Here is a 15,333-nt window from a genome sequence, read left to right as displayed (position 1 = left end):
AATACGAATATGTATCGGACACGAATAAAAAAGAAATTCATAAAAAATTAAAATTAGTGGTTAAAAACAAAGTTGTTTTATTTATTTTAATATAATGAATAACCACAAAGTTAGTCTTCAAATATAAACTTTATATTTATAAAAAATAAATTGTTCATTATTTAAATTTTACATTATTTCTAAATTTGTGATTTTACTTTATAATCCTTTTTCATTATGGATGTTCGTTCATTTGAATATTTAGTAAATAATCTGGTTTTTAAAATATAATTGACAGGGTGTTCATTAAACCCTGTCACATCCGAAACCACGATGATCAGTATGATCAAGAAGACATATTGGCACATTGAATTTTTTTTTTTATAACCATTAAAATTTAAAAAAAATAAAATATCAAAAAAAGGAACTGGTTGCTTACTTCTGCAGGGGTGAAACGAGGAGGGAGAAGGGGAAGTCTGATACTGCGCTGCGCTCCCCTCAATTCTCCCCTGCAGAAGTAAGTAACCATTTGTTTTTTTTAATATTTTATTTTTAAACATTTTCTTTGTTCTAAATATTTTTTTAAGTATTTTATTTTCATTAATTTTTTCATACGTTTTAGAGAAATTAAGTCTAACATTTAAATGCTTAAATTTTTACCGCGTGTACGAAAACATTTTTTTATCCAATTCCTCCCAAACTTCCTCATTTTGGCGTTTTAACGTAGTGAGGCAAGAAGTTAGAACTTGGAACCACCAAACTAGTTGCCTCTGTAGGTACTCTCGTCCGTACGTGCCGAGAAAAAAACTTCAATCAAAACCACAACAAAGCCGCTGAAAAAAAAAGAATGAATCGAACGTTCTTCAGTCCAATCAACTTGGCTTGGGAGCGCCTATCTTTATATATTGTAGGTAGTAGGTACTCTATCCAATATACGCTATTCGTGATGACTGATGAGTGCTACAGACCAATTTGGAAGTGTGAAAACACCTTTTGTTCGTGACATGTTTATTACAATTAGATATTTCATTATTAAAGGTGGAATAACGAGTAGATAAATTGAACGTAGTTATGCAGAAAGCAGCCAGCCATAGAAAAGTGAAACTGAGATAATAGCACTTTTATGAAAAGAGTGAATATTCAAATCTACACAACAGTGTGACATAGTTTTGACTTTGACAAATGATGAACAACGAATACATTAGTTTTTTTTAAATATTACAAACAAGAATCTAATTTATTATTGTTATCAAAAACATTTTTCACTTTGTGGTATGACATTTAACACTTATTTGTTTATAAATTTGCATAAACTTTTTTGTATAAATTTATATAACAAATTTTACCTAACAATATTAGGCCAGCTTTTTATACTAATAATAACATAGGTAAAATATTAACAAATTGTAAAGATAAGGATGATAAATTAAATCATTCAGGAATTTCTAAATTAAATTGTTTAAATTGCCTAAATTTCTATATTGGAAAAACTTCACGTAAATTTAAAGTTAGAATCAAAGAACATATGAGATGTCTGAGTAATAATAATTTTTCAGAATTCGCAAATCATCCTTTATCCGAAAACTATGAATTTAATCAAGAAACGGGTGTAGAAATTTTTCATGTCAATAAATTGGTTTTCGTTTAGATAATTTAGAACGATTAGAAATTAGTAAAGCTATTAATCAAAAACTTCAAATAATAAATAATCAATTAAATTCAACTTCGAGTCCTCTTTTAAAGCTATTCCCGTTCTGATTTATTTTATCTTCTTTCTGTCTCTTTCTTCTAATTTTCTGTCTCTTTCATACAATATTTTATTATATAAATAGCAACGCGTGTAATTATAAGTTAGTTCAATTCCTGACGATGAGGTAGTAACCTCGAAACCGGTCGAAGTGCAATTTAAAAAAAAAAAAGTGGTTCATACAAATGTATAAACAAATAAGTGTAAGAATCTAATTATTTATTTAACTAGATTTCACGATTTTTAAAGTGGCGTAAGGTTTTTCTAGTGTTGTGGGTGTTTTCTGCAAATTGAAAAATGCCGTTTTTGTGATTGACACTATTTTCATAAGGTAATTTGAAGTTTTTTGTATGAAAACGGTCTGGCTGTTTTAAGCAGAACATAGATTTGACCTTACTGCATCCGATAACACCAATATCTCATTTTTTAAATTGTGGACTGGCTGCTTTCTGCATAACTACGTTCAATTGCTTTCAAATATCTCTACATTCCTAAGCTTAAAAAAATGGCATCAACTAAATGAATGTTTTTAGTTAATAACTGACATATTTTTGGTAAATATTTAAAAAAATCTTTTTCTCAACTGAAGTTCACTGATCGATAAAATATAATTATGAGTTTTCTTTTGATTTCCAAAACGTCTGATAACTATTTTTTGTAATTATTGTTTAATTCAGTTGAGTTAGTTTTGTGAATAGTAAAATTAACGCCTCATTTGAATATTAAATACGTAAAAGTCATTTTGGATTATAATATGTACTTTTAATTTTTTTATACACACGTTCTAATAGATGATTAAACGTGTTTTATTGTCTGTTCATTTCAGTATATATGTACTTTAGAATTGATGATAATTTGCTTTTGTGCAGGTATTCGATGAGACGTCTTTCTTATTGTATTATTTATTCAAGTAATACTCGCTTACTATAAATAGAAAATAACAAATTTAATATTTAAGAAAAACTTTTCGTGAAAAAAGTAATCAGTCATAATTTACGGAATTATCAAATTTAATTAACATCAAAAAATAAAATATTTTGTTTATTATTAACGGTTATTAACCTATTCTAAAAATTAAATACTCAAGCAAAAAGAACGTTGAAAAAAAAAAATTTTTATATTTTTATTTGTTTATAATCTTATCCTATTTTTATAATTTCTTTCTAACTAGTTCTGGAGGTTAATACTAAAATTGTCTAAATAGTTAAATACTCGGGGGAGGGGATTGTTTGTTTATGTAGCGATTTTTCGTATTAAATTACCCAAGTCAAAAGATAACAAAAAAAATGGGTGACAATTACATATGCCACATATGTATGTCCACATACCATACATATACATTTCTTGCTATAAAATATGCTGAAAAACATATTTTTGACAGGTTTTTTAATACAATTAAAATAACGGTTATTTAGGAGTTCTTTCTGTAGCTCAATCACAAATAACTAAGGACGTGCTTAAAAACATGCTAAGCATTTGAGCTATCACAATGAACAATAATGAACATGCTTAAGTTATCGCAGTCATAAGTCGACGCGTGTGTAATCTCCAAGTCAACGCTCGTGTCGGTTTGTTTTTTTTTTTCCTCGTAAATAAATACAGTTCATTGGCGAAAAATCGGCGTTTACTATAAAAAATAATACAATATATTGTATTTGCAAAATAGTAAGAAGTATCTAATACAAAAAAGTGAAAATGAAATTACAATTACTATGGCGTCTGCTTTTCTTGACATTTAGCTTGCCAACCGCCACGCCGACTAAACGCAATAAATAGCATTAATAGATAAATAATAAATTAATAAATAAAAATAGCAGTTTTGGAATATTTTCCATATTTACACCGGTGAAATTCAAATATGTGATTGCGCAGCAGGATTATACGTCGCGAAACGTAAATATTACGACATTTAATATTACGTGTTCACGGATGTTCCATTGTAATCGCGAATACGATAAACAACCATGGTGAGAAATTGTTATCAAGTCGCTTATTAGCACGCCGATAGTTATTTGTGAGTGAGCTTCTGGTATCTTACTAATATTGGTCATAATCTGACAAAGGGAATTCTAGCATTTATCCATAGAGTTAAAAGTTAATATCCACTATTTTTTATCATGTTTTTGTATTTACCTAATAATATAATTTATGTACAGTGTAATTGGTAGTTGTGCTGTATTGTACGTTAAAATAAATAAATAAATAACCTTTCTACGTAAATAGGTATCTTTACCAGAGCATCTAAAGCAGAACATCATTAATTTCACAAATGCAAACTTCTTCGTAGATGTATCATTGTTGTGAATAATTGAGTAATTCACGTAGGTATTAGTTATTATAAGAACCTGTTTTGCTATCGTGGAAGATACATAAGTTAATGTTAGAACTGAGACTAAAGCTAGGGTTTCCTTGGACAGCGGTGCCCGTATTTTAACGGCCGTAGTGAACGGTGATGCGGTGGATAGCCGTCGTAACGTCGACTAGAGAGTGGTTTCCTAGGAAAACGGTGTTATCAACACCATTTAACACCGTTTCCCTAGGAAACCACTCTCTAGTCAACGTTACGACGGCTATCCACCGCATCACCGTTCACTACGGCCGTTAAAATACGGGCACCGCTGTCCTAGGAAACCCTAGCTTAAGAAAGTCAATCAGAAATAATGCTGGCTGAGCGGTATTATCTAAGGAAGATTTGACTTACCGGAAGTGGAGGACCTGGTGACTCGGCGCTGACGATGATGTATTTTGTGCCAAGGTACTGATGTCTCCGCCGCCCTAAATCATATCAAATTATTTATATAACAAATTATTATTATTGCAGATTGTCAAACGTAGTACAAATAGTTGAACTTCCTAGTTATAACTCAGAAATAAGCCTTGCAAAATGCATTAATATGATACTAATATATTCGTGATTTATAAAAAGGGCATCGCAGTAAAGAAATTTTAAAAATAACAATAATTTTCACATTCTATTTTTTTGTATCCCAACTCAACACTGGGATCGTGGCCTCGTAGAGTTAGGGATACGTTATTATTTTTTTATAACATGTATCTTTATTTGAATAAATACATAAAATTAAAATAAAATAAATAAATGATACTAATAATCTAAATTGATGTTACGAAATTTATAAAAAATACCGCAGAGGAATTAGACTTTTGTAACTGAATTTAATATTTGATTCGTGTTTTTAATGTCGTCATAAGGAAGAATGACAATATTCGTCATAAATGAAAAAAAAGAAAGCAATGAAAGCAGTAAACTAAAATTAAATTAAAGTCGCGATTTATGATCTTGAGATTTTGCAAAACAAAAAAAAAGGTTTTTTATGGTATGAGGAAAACCGAAAGGAAGACCTACGCTCTTTAAGGGGATATGCGGAGGATAAGAATTTTGACGAATAGGTATTTAAATATTGCCTTTTTGTCACTCTCTCGCAGATGTCTCTCCTATTCAGTGCTAGAAAGACAACTGCACGACGCGACGCGACGGATTATTTTTTTATAATTAAAATCGAAAAAAAAACGTTTTTATGTCTTATTTTCTGCGCCTCAAAAGTCAACCGATTTTTATGTTTTTATTTTGAAAAAGTTTCAGAATGGAATTTTCTCTGTTAATACATTTTACGTTTTTCAATATTATTTATTATATTAGTATACCGTACGTCCAAAGACGGCAGATAAAACTGTTCACCATAGTAGTTACACCCGTTGCTATGGTGAAGGTGAATGGGATTTGCATGTAAGTGTAATTAGTGTCTTGAAGAAGATACGAATACGTCTCGAAACCGGTAGATACATAAAAGTCAATTATTTACTAACATTTAACAAATTTATAAACATTACCTGAGTGCTTTTTGTAACAGCATTTTTTCTTTGTAACGACAGAAGAACTCGGGGCGAATGCTGTGCCTGGCGAGGAACTCGTCGTAGTCCCTGAGCAGCTCGAGGAGCTGGCGGGAGCTGTGGGCGAACTGCTCGTACGTCTCGTCAGGCAGCAGCATGCTGGGCAGGGCATGGCGCGGGGGGCCTTAGCTGCCCCACATCACAGCCCTGGAACATACTGTAGTATTTAGTCCACAACCTGAACAGTGAACTATCCACCAGGCATTCTAACATACCGCACATCCGATAAAATATAGTCATAACTCAAAAAAATCTGTGGACCGAGCATTTTTTGATCCCTTTCGAGATATCTACAAAAAGGAAAAGGACAATTTCTCAACCTGCAGAAACGGGATTGAAAACAAAAAGACAGCGAAACCTGATAATACACAAATTAAGGGTACACGGTGAAAACAGGATTATCGCATTTTTTAGGCTTTCTAGATATATTTGCGTTATTATGATTTACCCAAATATTTCAATTTTGGGGGTCATTTTCAACGAGTATTAAATAACTCACTATTGGAAATTAGAAATCAAGTTGGGATAGAGTGGGGTTCGAACCTCGGACCTTTGATCCGTGTGTTCACGACACTAGCCATGAGACCGCAATCCGGTTTCGTTATTACCATATTTTCTTCTAGATGTGTTCGATAGAATTAAAAATTAAAAGCTTTCAAAATGTGGTTCTTTATTTTCCAATCTATGTGAAAAAATATGCAGTCACGACTGGTATAAAAAAACAGTCAATAATGCGACTATTGTTGCAATGGTCGTTTTTGTCTGTTCAAAGGCAAATTTTAAATTTAAAGTATACGCTTTTGTTTGCTTTTTTGCAAATCTATTTTTAAAAATTGATAAAATATATTTTTGATATAAGAAAGCGGTGTCTCACGAATAAGGTTTTTATTCTTTTATTTGCTAATATATATATTTTTTAAATATTGAACTAAATTTTTAGCACAAAAACGTACAACATAAAACATAATAAAATGATAAGAAGAAAAAAACTCACATAGGCATAGCCCGTGCGTGGGTGTATACTGTATACGGTGTAAACTGATTTAATCTGTTTTACTTTACAGCACGATTGTATATACAAATTTAAACATACATACATATATCCGCACATACACATATATACATATATCCCTACACATCTATACGTAAACACTTACCCAGTTTGAATATTTTAGTACAACAAAACAAAATAAACCTTATTTTACTAGCAATTTAGCCAAAGTAACAAGGAGTTATTTTTGTGAATTTTTAGCTGTTGATTTTTTATTTCTGTAGAAGTGTGTAAATTTAAAACATATTTGTAAAAAGTCAGATAATGCTCAGATAGATCAATTTTTAAATTTGCGGATTTAGGTAAGTACCGTCTATGTTTAAGGAAGATGTGTTCCAGGCTGTGTCTGTTAGTATATTATTGGTCTAGTTGTACAATGAATTTAAGATTTAAAAAGTCCATACCATAAAGCATAATAATGAAACATCATGTTTTTTTACATTTTTAAAGTATAAAATATTGTCTAGCATAAAAAATATTTTGAAATTTGTAATTTTGAATTCCCGCGAAAACGATCATTGCATTGGTCACGCCCCTAAAATACGTCACGATTCATGGTTATTTTCAACATTGTTTCTGACTGTTCATATTTTTTTAGCATATCGTCACGAATCTTGACGCCACAACTATCAATGCCAAACATGTCGCGTTTTTCTAGTGACATTTTTTGCTAATTTCTTTTTTCTAGTTAAATATGAAAACTCTTCTCCACAATATCCATAGTGATTTTGAAAATACAATTAATTATTCTAAATTTATTTCATATATTTTTATCATTATTCGTAGTATGTGATATTTCCCTATTCTAGCTTTACGGTTTACCTACTTGATAAATGTATAACACACTTAGACTAAAACCTATTTAAGCGCTCGCCGCCTTTCTTAAACAGTGTCGTATTTTGACTTTTTTTGTGATTATCGATTTTTCAACAAAAATCTACTTAAATATTTGTCACATCGGCATTGCTTGAAAGGGTGAAAAGATAAAAAAAAAACAATACCTGGTACCAATAACAAAACGTGAGCTGTTTTAAGACTATTCTGCATATTCTCCTTTTTTGAGTTATGGCTCTATTTTATCGGATGTGTCATACGTTAACTTCGTTTTTTTAAAAGGAAATATGCGAAATGTTTATTTTTACTTTTAGTTAATGTAGTATTTGTTATCAAATTTATGTTAACATTCTTCAACGCGAAAGGGACAACACAAACGCGCTACTTAGCATAATAAATCATTATCAGTCGGACATGAAACGTGTTCATATAGACATCAATCGAAAGTTCGCTCTGGTCGATTGAAATATAATAACTTTTATACGCGTAACTAACAACAGGAAAATCCCATACACTGACCACAACGATAATTTTTGTCCGCCGTCGTCTTTAGAAACGAATAATATGCTATAATATTAAAATGAAATCTAAAGCTCTACAAAATATCTGCATCGCCTTGAGAATACTAGCTCCCAGTGGCGAACGGTGATTTTATTTATGGGTAAGCTATAAATTTTAAAGATTTATTTGTACCTACATAGTAGGTACACAATATAATGTATATAGATAGGTATACTATAAATTGCTATTTTTTCTATGTGATACAACAACTCTCATCTAAGAAATCAACTCAAACGACGTGACGGAACTTTGTGAAATATTATATTATGTAGCTATCTTATCCATTAATTTAACACATAACTAATATAATAGTTTATAAAAAACAGCGTAATTAAAACAGTTAGTATTAAGTATTCTCATTACGATTGAAATGTCAACTGGCTGATTTGTTCAAGAAATTAATAATGCCAAAACGGCCGCGTCGAGCGCCACATGTGTTGCGAGTCATATGTCAAAAGTATCATCTCAAAGAAAAATGGTTCTTAAGAAATAATGTTAGAAATATTGTTTTCCAAATCAAGAATCTTCAAAGAATTTGTGTTATCTTCAAGTTTACTCTAGGAAAAATCCTGCCACTGGGTTTAAAATGTTCAAAATATACATAGTACACTTGTTTGTATGAAGAAATAAGCTGGAGTAATCGGCTAGTTTCTTGGCTCATTGCTGGCACTGGGCGCGCTTTAATAATATGTTTATTTATATTTGGAGAAAAATACAACCGGTGGCAATGATTTATATAAAATAGTAATGATTTGTTTGTTTATTATGGATACTCAAATATAATGGTAAGCTGCGCATTCTATACACTGTTCGCCCCTGCTAGCTACTCGTTGTCGACTCCATATTCTGCTATTGCTACACGTCTGTTTTTTTGCTAAACGGAACGTTTTCTCATTTTGCAGTGCATTGCATGACTTCACAGCCTCTCTGGCAAATAGGATTGCATCTTAATAGGTAATCGCAGCAGCTTAGTTCTACATTCTCCTTTTTTAATTCATTCCGAGGCAGAATGGTCTCTGTGACACTCTTCCTAGTAAAATGTAATCTGTTTCATTACAAAGTTATTGTCGTTTGTGTACATACTACTCATACATAGCTCGAGCATATTATATCTCACTAGGTACTAATTTATCATTATGATGAATGTTCTACTGTCGATCGATGGATCGATTAAGATTGTGGAATCAGAAAGAGGTATGAGAGGTTAAACGCGGAACTCTGAATGCAAAAAGATAAAGATTGCAAACTTATTTATAAAATTAGTTAAATATTATTTCATTCTAAGCAGATAAAATCAAACATTTTTTTATTTCTATTCAGTAAAAAGAAATATTATCGTTCTTATGATTTACCCAAATATTTAATTTTGATGGCCATTTTCAACGAGTTGTAAAAGTTGTATCTATAATTCTAAAACGACGAAATATTCTGGATTGTTGTTATTACTATTCTATTAAAATTAATATATACCGCAGGATTCTATTTATCGAACAGATTATTTTGTATGTGTAACTTAAAATGCCTTCATAATACATCATTTTAAGAAATTCATTAAGGTAATTAAGTTTATTTATTTTATTCATACAAATACATAACTATTGCAAAAAAAAAACAATATTTACGTATTTCAAACTCTATGAGGTCAAGGGCCCTGTGTTGAGTTGGAATACAACATAATGGAAAGTGGAAGCACGTACATAATGAAATAATAGCAAAAATCAAGATTAAATATTATAACATAAACATACATATATTTCAAAGGGCATCTAGACAACATGCTTTTATTTATTCATTTATTAAAACACCTTGCAGGCTTTTACATGTTTTACTTATATTTATATATGAAGAACTGACATATATTTTATACAAAAGTAGCAAAAAAGTTTAATGAAGTAATAAGATAATATAAAAACTAATCTTACAAATAGTACATACCTACATGTATTCCAGTAGAGAGAACAGAAGTTCATTTTTTCCCATTGTTTATATTAAAAGAATTTTAAAATTAGAAGAATGTAGAAAAATAATTATTAAGAATATAAGTCAATAAAAGGTATACAAAAAAAAAACAACATAGTATTATTTAAGTATTCATCTTTGGAGATAATATATTGATACATTACCTTTTAAAATTCAAAAGTGTTGTATTAAATATACCTATATCATTTGCGTATTCATTTGCAAACACATGAATTCTCCTTATAGGCGAGTGCACTGTAATTTGTTGTAGATACATTTATATAGAAGAGTTTATTAAATCGAGTAATCCGGCCGGGCACTCGCAAGTTAATTTAAAAAAAAGTTAACAGTCAAATACTAAATTTAATATTTTAAATAAAAATAAGACATCATTTAATTTTCTTCTAGTTTCGAATGAGTGTACATATAAATACTTATTAAAGTATTATTTATTGACTCGGCGTTAACATTGTGGAATAACATATTGAATTTTATAAATAAAACACTTTGTTTTAAGTCCCAGTGGAGTTAGTCTCAGTGGACTTAAAACAAAGTGTTTTATTTATACAACTTATTAAAGTATGTATGATTAATATTTTGATTGGAATACCCAATTTAAAATTAACGAAACGTAAAAATTTATGTTGCCGTCTTTCGATATTATTTATATGCATTTTATAATATGATAACCATATGACTGAGTTGTATTCAAGTTGGCTACGTACTAAAGGAACGTATAAAATTTTCATTACATAGACCGAGTCAAAGTCTCTAATCGTTCGCAACAGAAATCCGAGAGTTTTCATGCTTAATTAGTATATAAATCTATGCAATATCTCGCAGCAGTCTACTGCAATGGTCTTTTCCATTCCATCCAGATTCCAATCCAATCCAGACTTATACACTCTTCCTGAAAATGGATTTTGTTTTGGAGAACTTAATATGTACATCCAGGACATTGAACACTCTTGGGGCTACAACAGAGAAATTCCTCTGAGCAAACGTCGTACTGTTTTTGGAATTAAATAATTCAAATTATCGGAAAACCTCGCATTCAGCTGGGATCTACTTTTGTAGCCGCATGACCAGAAATGTGTCAATGACTCTTTTTAAAAAAATTGTCTAATGTCCAGTACCTTCATGAATTGGGAAAATGTCTCAGATGGAAAAGTGGGAGAAAATTAAAAATTTTGATTGACCTCTCATTTCGTTACATATTTATGGAAGTATGAATGTGAAAAAAAATAAAGAAAGTACTAGAAACAAATCAAAAGTTAACAATTGGATTATAATATTTTCTACTCTTGAATTTCTCGATACGTTCAATAAATGACGCACAAGTGAATATGAGGTTATTTATCAAAAACTGATATAAAAATTGATTGATACCAATCAAAGGTAAAATCGAAACAAATTGCTTAAAATGCAAGACACATTAACGCTCTTCAGGTCTGCTGTATTTAAATTATGGTTTTCTTTACTTCTGACTGCCATCTTGAATCTATGGACAGGTAATAAAAAGTGATGGCTGAATGACAATAATTAACATTGAATGAAAGCTCCCGTATTATGATCATTATATTCTCCTTCTAATGATAAATGCATTCCAACCATTACTTGATATTTATTTATTTATTGCTTATACGAAGGCATTTCATGTCTAAGAAATTACGAGAACATAAGACGGAATTAAATTGATTAGTACTTTTAAGGTACGCTACCTCCTAATAATTCGAACTTTATATTTCAATAACAAATTATATTGATTCCTAATCTATGCTTCTGTTTCTGGGTGTATGTTTTTGGAAAATTATTACATAATTACGACATTTAATTAACTATTGTTTTTTTTTTTACGTAAAAAGCTATTGGTTTGAATTCAATGCAAAGTGATATGTTGTTAGTTTTTTTTTATTTTTAATAAATTTTGTAACTTTGGACCTATCCCTCAATAAAATAATCTATAATCTTGGTTGAATTTCAGTATTTGTCGTCGATGTTTATTTACATTAAATTTTTAGGAAAAGCTATTACTGAAATGCAGTGTTTTATGCAAAATGGAATGTAGAGTAGAGAGTGTAGATAAATAGATAGTTGTAAGAAGAAGACGAACATGTCAACGTAAGATAAGGCACATTATACAAAATAAAGTAATAAAATATATTTTTTTATTTTGTATAATGACTTTTTATGGTCTCTACCAGTGTACGCAATTTAATTTTATTGTACCAATTTTAAAGGAGGAAGCTCCAGAGACCTAATACAAATCTATGTTTTATGAGTTAGAAAAGTACTATCCATTGATGTTCGGAAGCGAAATAATAGTTATTGCGGTTTATGTAATGGAGGATAGTAATTTGCAATGAAGGATTTATAATCTAAAATGTTGATTACATTTTTTTGCTGGAAAAATCACTTAATGATCAATGAACTTATAATGACGACCGCAAATGATTTTTCTAGTTTAGAAAAATTACTTGAAAATCCATTCACGATTTTGTGCTGCTTTGAACGACCGACGTCACTAGTCCATATGCATCAACCAATGATAAGAGACTTACGGAAGATTTCCAGCTTGCTTACCGTTGACGGACTAATGGACAGATCTAATCGAGAAGAAGCGGAAGAGAACCTCAGACGTCATACGCGCAGTTTTTTCAGAAAAACATGTTTTTTATAAAGAAGATATATTTTTCCTAACTTCCCTCCACATCCTCTTTTTCCGCTTGCCGACAAGCCTCTAAAATATATACTTAGCGGGTTATTCCTTAAATTAACATATTACAACAGAGATGAAGAACATTTAAGAAAAGGTAATACAGAAGTCTAGGCATCTACAGGGCTTATGACCTGTCAATGGCTAGTTTAAGTGGCCACTTTACACACTGTGTAACATTCACTATTCTGCCTATATTTGAACATCTATATTCCTTCAATTCATTCATCTGTTGATGTTTGTGAAGTTAAAGAGCTGAAACCTTTATTTATGCAGGTGAGATTCATCTAATTGAATTATTTCACCTACATACTAGGCAACGCCTGAAAATGTTATTTTTAAATATTTATATATGTTAATATAATGTTAATTTATTATATATGTTAATTTATTAAATATGTTAATTTATTTTTATATATGTTAATATAAACAGCTCCCCAGGGAGTTGAATCCAGTCCTTGTCTACAAAAATCGGACAAACTCAAAATATTGTTGGTTGTTCCTTGTTTTGAAAAAAGAGAGTTTAATTAATTAGCTGAGCCATGTTAGACGGAGAATAACCTAACCAGAGCACACTCCAAATGAAAGTAAAAATTATCAAGTGTTTTTATTTATGCAATTAATTTATAAACAAATACATTTTTTATCTTAATAATTAGGCACTGTAATATTTTGTACGATTCCTATCAATCATAAATCTCTCAATCCGATAATTACAATATGGAATTATTTAGTTTTTTCCTAAAATAACTTTATTCATCAGAAGCTCGCATATAATGTATATTTTGTCATTTTTTTTCACCACAACAGGCCAGGAGGCACAATTGGTGTTGAGGCTTTAGAAATACCATATTTAATTTTAGTGTACATTGTTTGAAGTTAGATGCACATTAGATTGGTTGAGTGTACATGTATACTAATATGTATAAGAGTAATGTGGAACAGTGATCCTTTGAGCATAGACGCATTACGAATAAAAAAACTGGTGTGCGGTGAACAGTACAAACAAAGCCGCCTGTCAGAAAATGATTAATTCCTTTTGACATCAAATATCCCTTAATATTTCTTGTGGCGGGACGACTAATGGCACTAGATTGTCAGGATTTAACCCAATTTACAATGCTACAGCATTTTTTAAAGTACTTTCCAAAGTCTTGCACTAGTAAAAATATTCAATTTAGATTTTTTTATTTATACACACATTTCACATTTTACATGTCAAAAAAAAAATGGCAAAAAAACACTGTCAAATTTTGCTTGTACTAGGAGTGGGCTCAGTATATGAAGGGTCGGCAAGCCAGAAGTATTAGTATGCTAACATATTACAACAGAGATGAATAACATTAACCGCGAAGAACCGCGTACTGAGAACTCTTTGCAACTCCTTGGTGCGAAGTAGACTCGAGAGTGGCTCGATGATTTGGGGGCCACATGAACTGAAGTACTCTCTTATGATAGAGAAAATCCAAAAGAAGTTTCTGAGATATCTCTACATGAGAGAGTGCGGGTATTATCCTTGGCTCTACCCGACCGAGTTTCTCCAGGGTATGCTTGGCTACAACAGTTTAGAGACTAGAAGGAATGTGTATTTGACTACACATTTTTATCGATTGTTGCGCGGTATGATCGATAATTCTGAAATTATGATGAGCATTGGTTTGTATGTTCCTGATAATTACCTAAGACAGCGTCAGCATAGATTGTTTCATATTCCGATATTGAGGACCAACCTGCCTATGGTTATGCCTGTTGGAAGGGCTACCGCTATGCTGAACAACATCGCTCTGGATATTGATCTGTTCCATGTATCCGAAGGGGTTTTCCGGAGCAGGATTCTTCTACTACTTTGACACGAGTCTCTTTCGTGTATTTTTTTTTTCTTTTTTATAATATGTACGTATTGAATATATTTTTGTAATGTATATGTTATATTTAAAATAAATTAATTGAATTAATAATTGAAAAAAAAAAATTAATAGAAGGTAATATAGAAGTCTGGGCATCTACAAGGCTTATGACCTGTCGATGGCTGGTTTAGGTGGCCACTTTACACACTGTGTAACATTCACAATTTTGCCCATATTGTAACATCTATATTCCTTCAATTCTTTCTTTTGTTGACGTTTGTAAAGTTAAAGAGCTGAAACCTTTAACAACAAATGAAAGAATTGAAGGAATATAGATGTTCAAATATGGGCAGAATGGTGAATGTTACACAGTGTGTAAAGTGGCCACCTAAACCAGCCATTGACAGGTCATAAGCCCTGTAGATGCCTAGACTTCTATATTACCTTCTTTTAAATGTTCTTCATCTCTGTTGTAATATGTTAATATAAACAGCACCCCAGGGAGTTGAATCCAGTCCTTGTCTACAAAAATTTGGACAAACTCAAAATATTGTATTAGTATGCCTAATGTTGCAATCGGTTCCTATATGGGCAAATGCCTGTTTTAAGATACCGATTAGTTGCGGCAAATATGGTTATCGAATATGTTTTCCATAAATAAAAATAATATTGAAGAAATAGAAAAACAATTATAGCCTAGAAGGGAAAAATACAGATGTACAGTTTACGT

General features: G+C 30.9%; 1 protein-coding gene across 1 annotated transcript in view; it reads right to left on the bottom strand.

Moving 5' to 3' along the window:
• Nucleotides 1-5,784, bottom strand: part of dachs (unconventional myosin-IXb-like dachs) — a 141,148-nt gene extending 135,364 nt beyond the window's left edge. Inside the window, exons 1-2 of the mRNA XM_088233082.1 lie at nt 5,576-5,784; nt 4,428-4,501 (exon numbers count right to left, since the gene is read on the bottom strand). Of these exons, the coding sequence (XP_088089208.1) occupies nt 4,428-4,501; nt 5,576-5,733 (232 nt within the window). The 5' untranslated portion in view covers nt 5,734-5,784. The remainder of the gene's footprint in view (nt 1-4,427; nt 4,502-5,575) is intronic.
• Between the last annotated feature and the right edge of the window lie 9,549 nt (nt 5,785-15,333).

This window comes from Micrasema longulum, unplaced genomic scaffold (genome assembly GCF_059751315.1).
Source record: "Micrasema longulum isolate JH-2025_06_02 unplaced genomic scaffold, ASM5975131v1 h1tg001055l, whole genome shotgun sequence".
Taxonomy (NCBI): Eukaryota; Metazoa; Arthropoda; class Insecta; order Trichoptera; family Brachycentridae; genus Micrasema; species Micrasema longulum.
The sequence above is the reverse complement of the archived record's forward strand: the minus strand, read 5'-3'. Positions and strand labels throughout refer to the sequence as shown.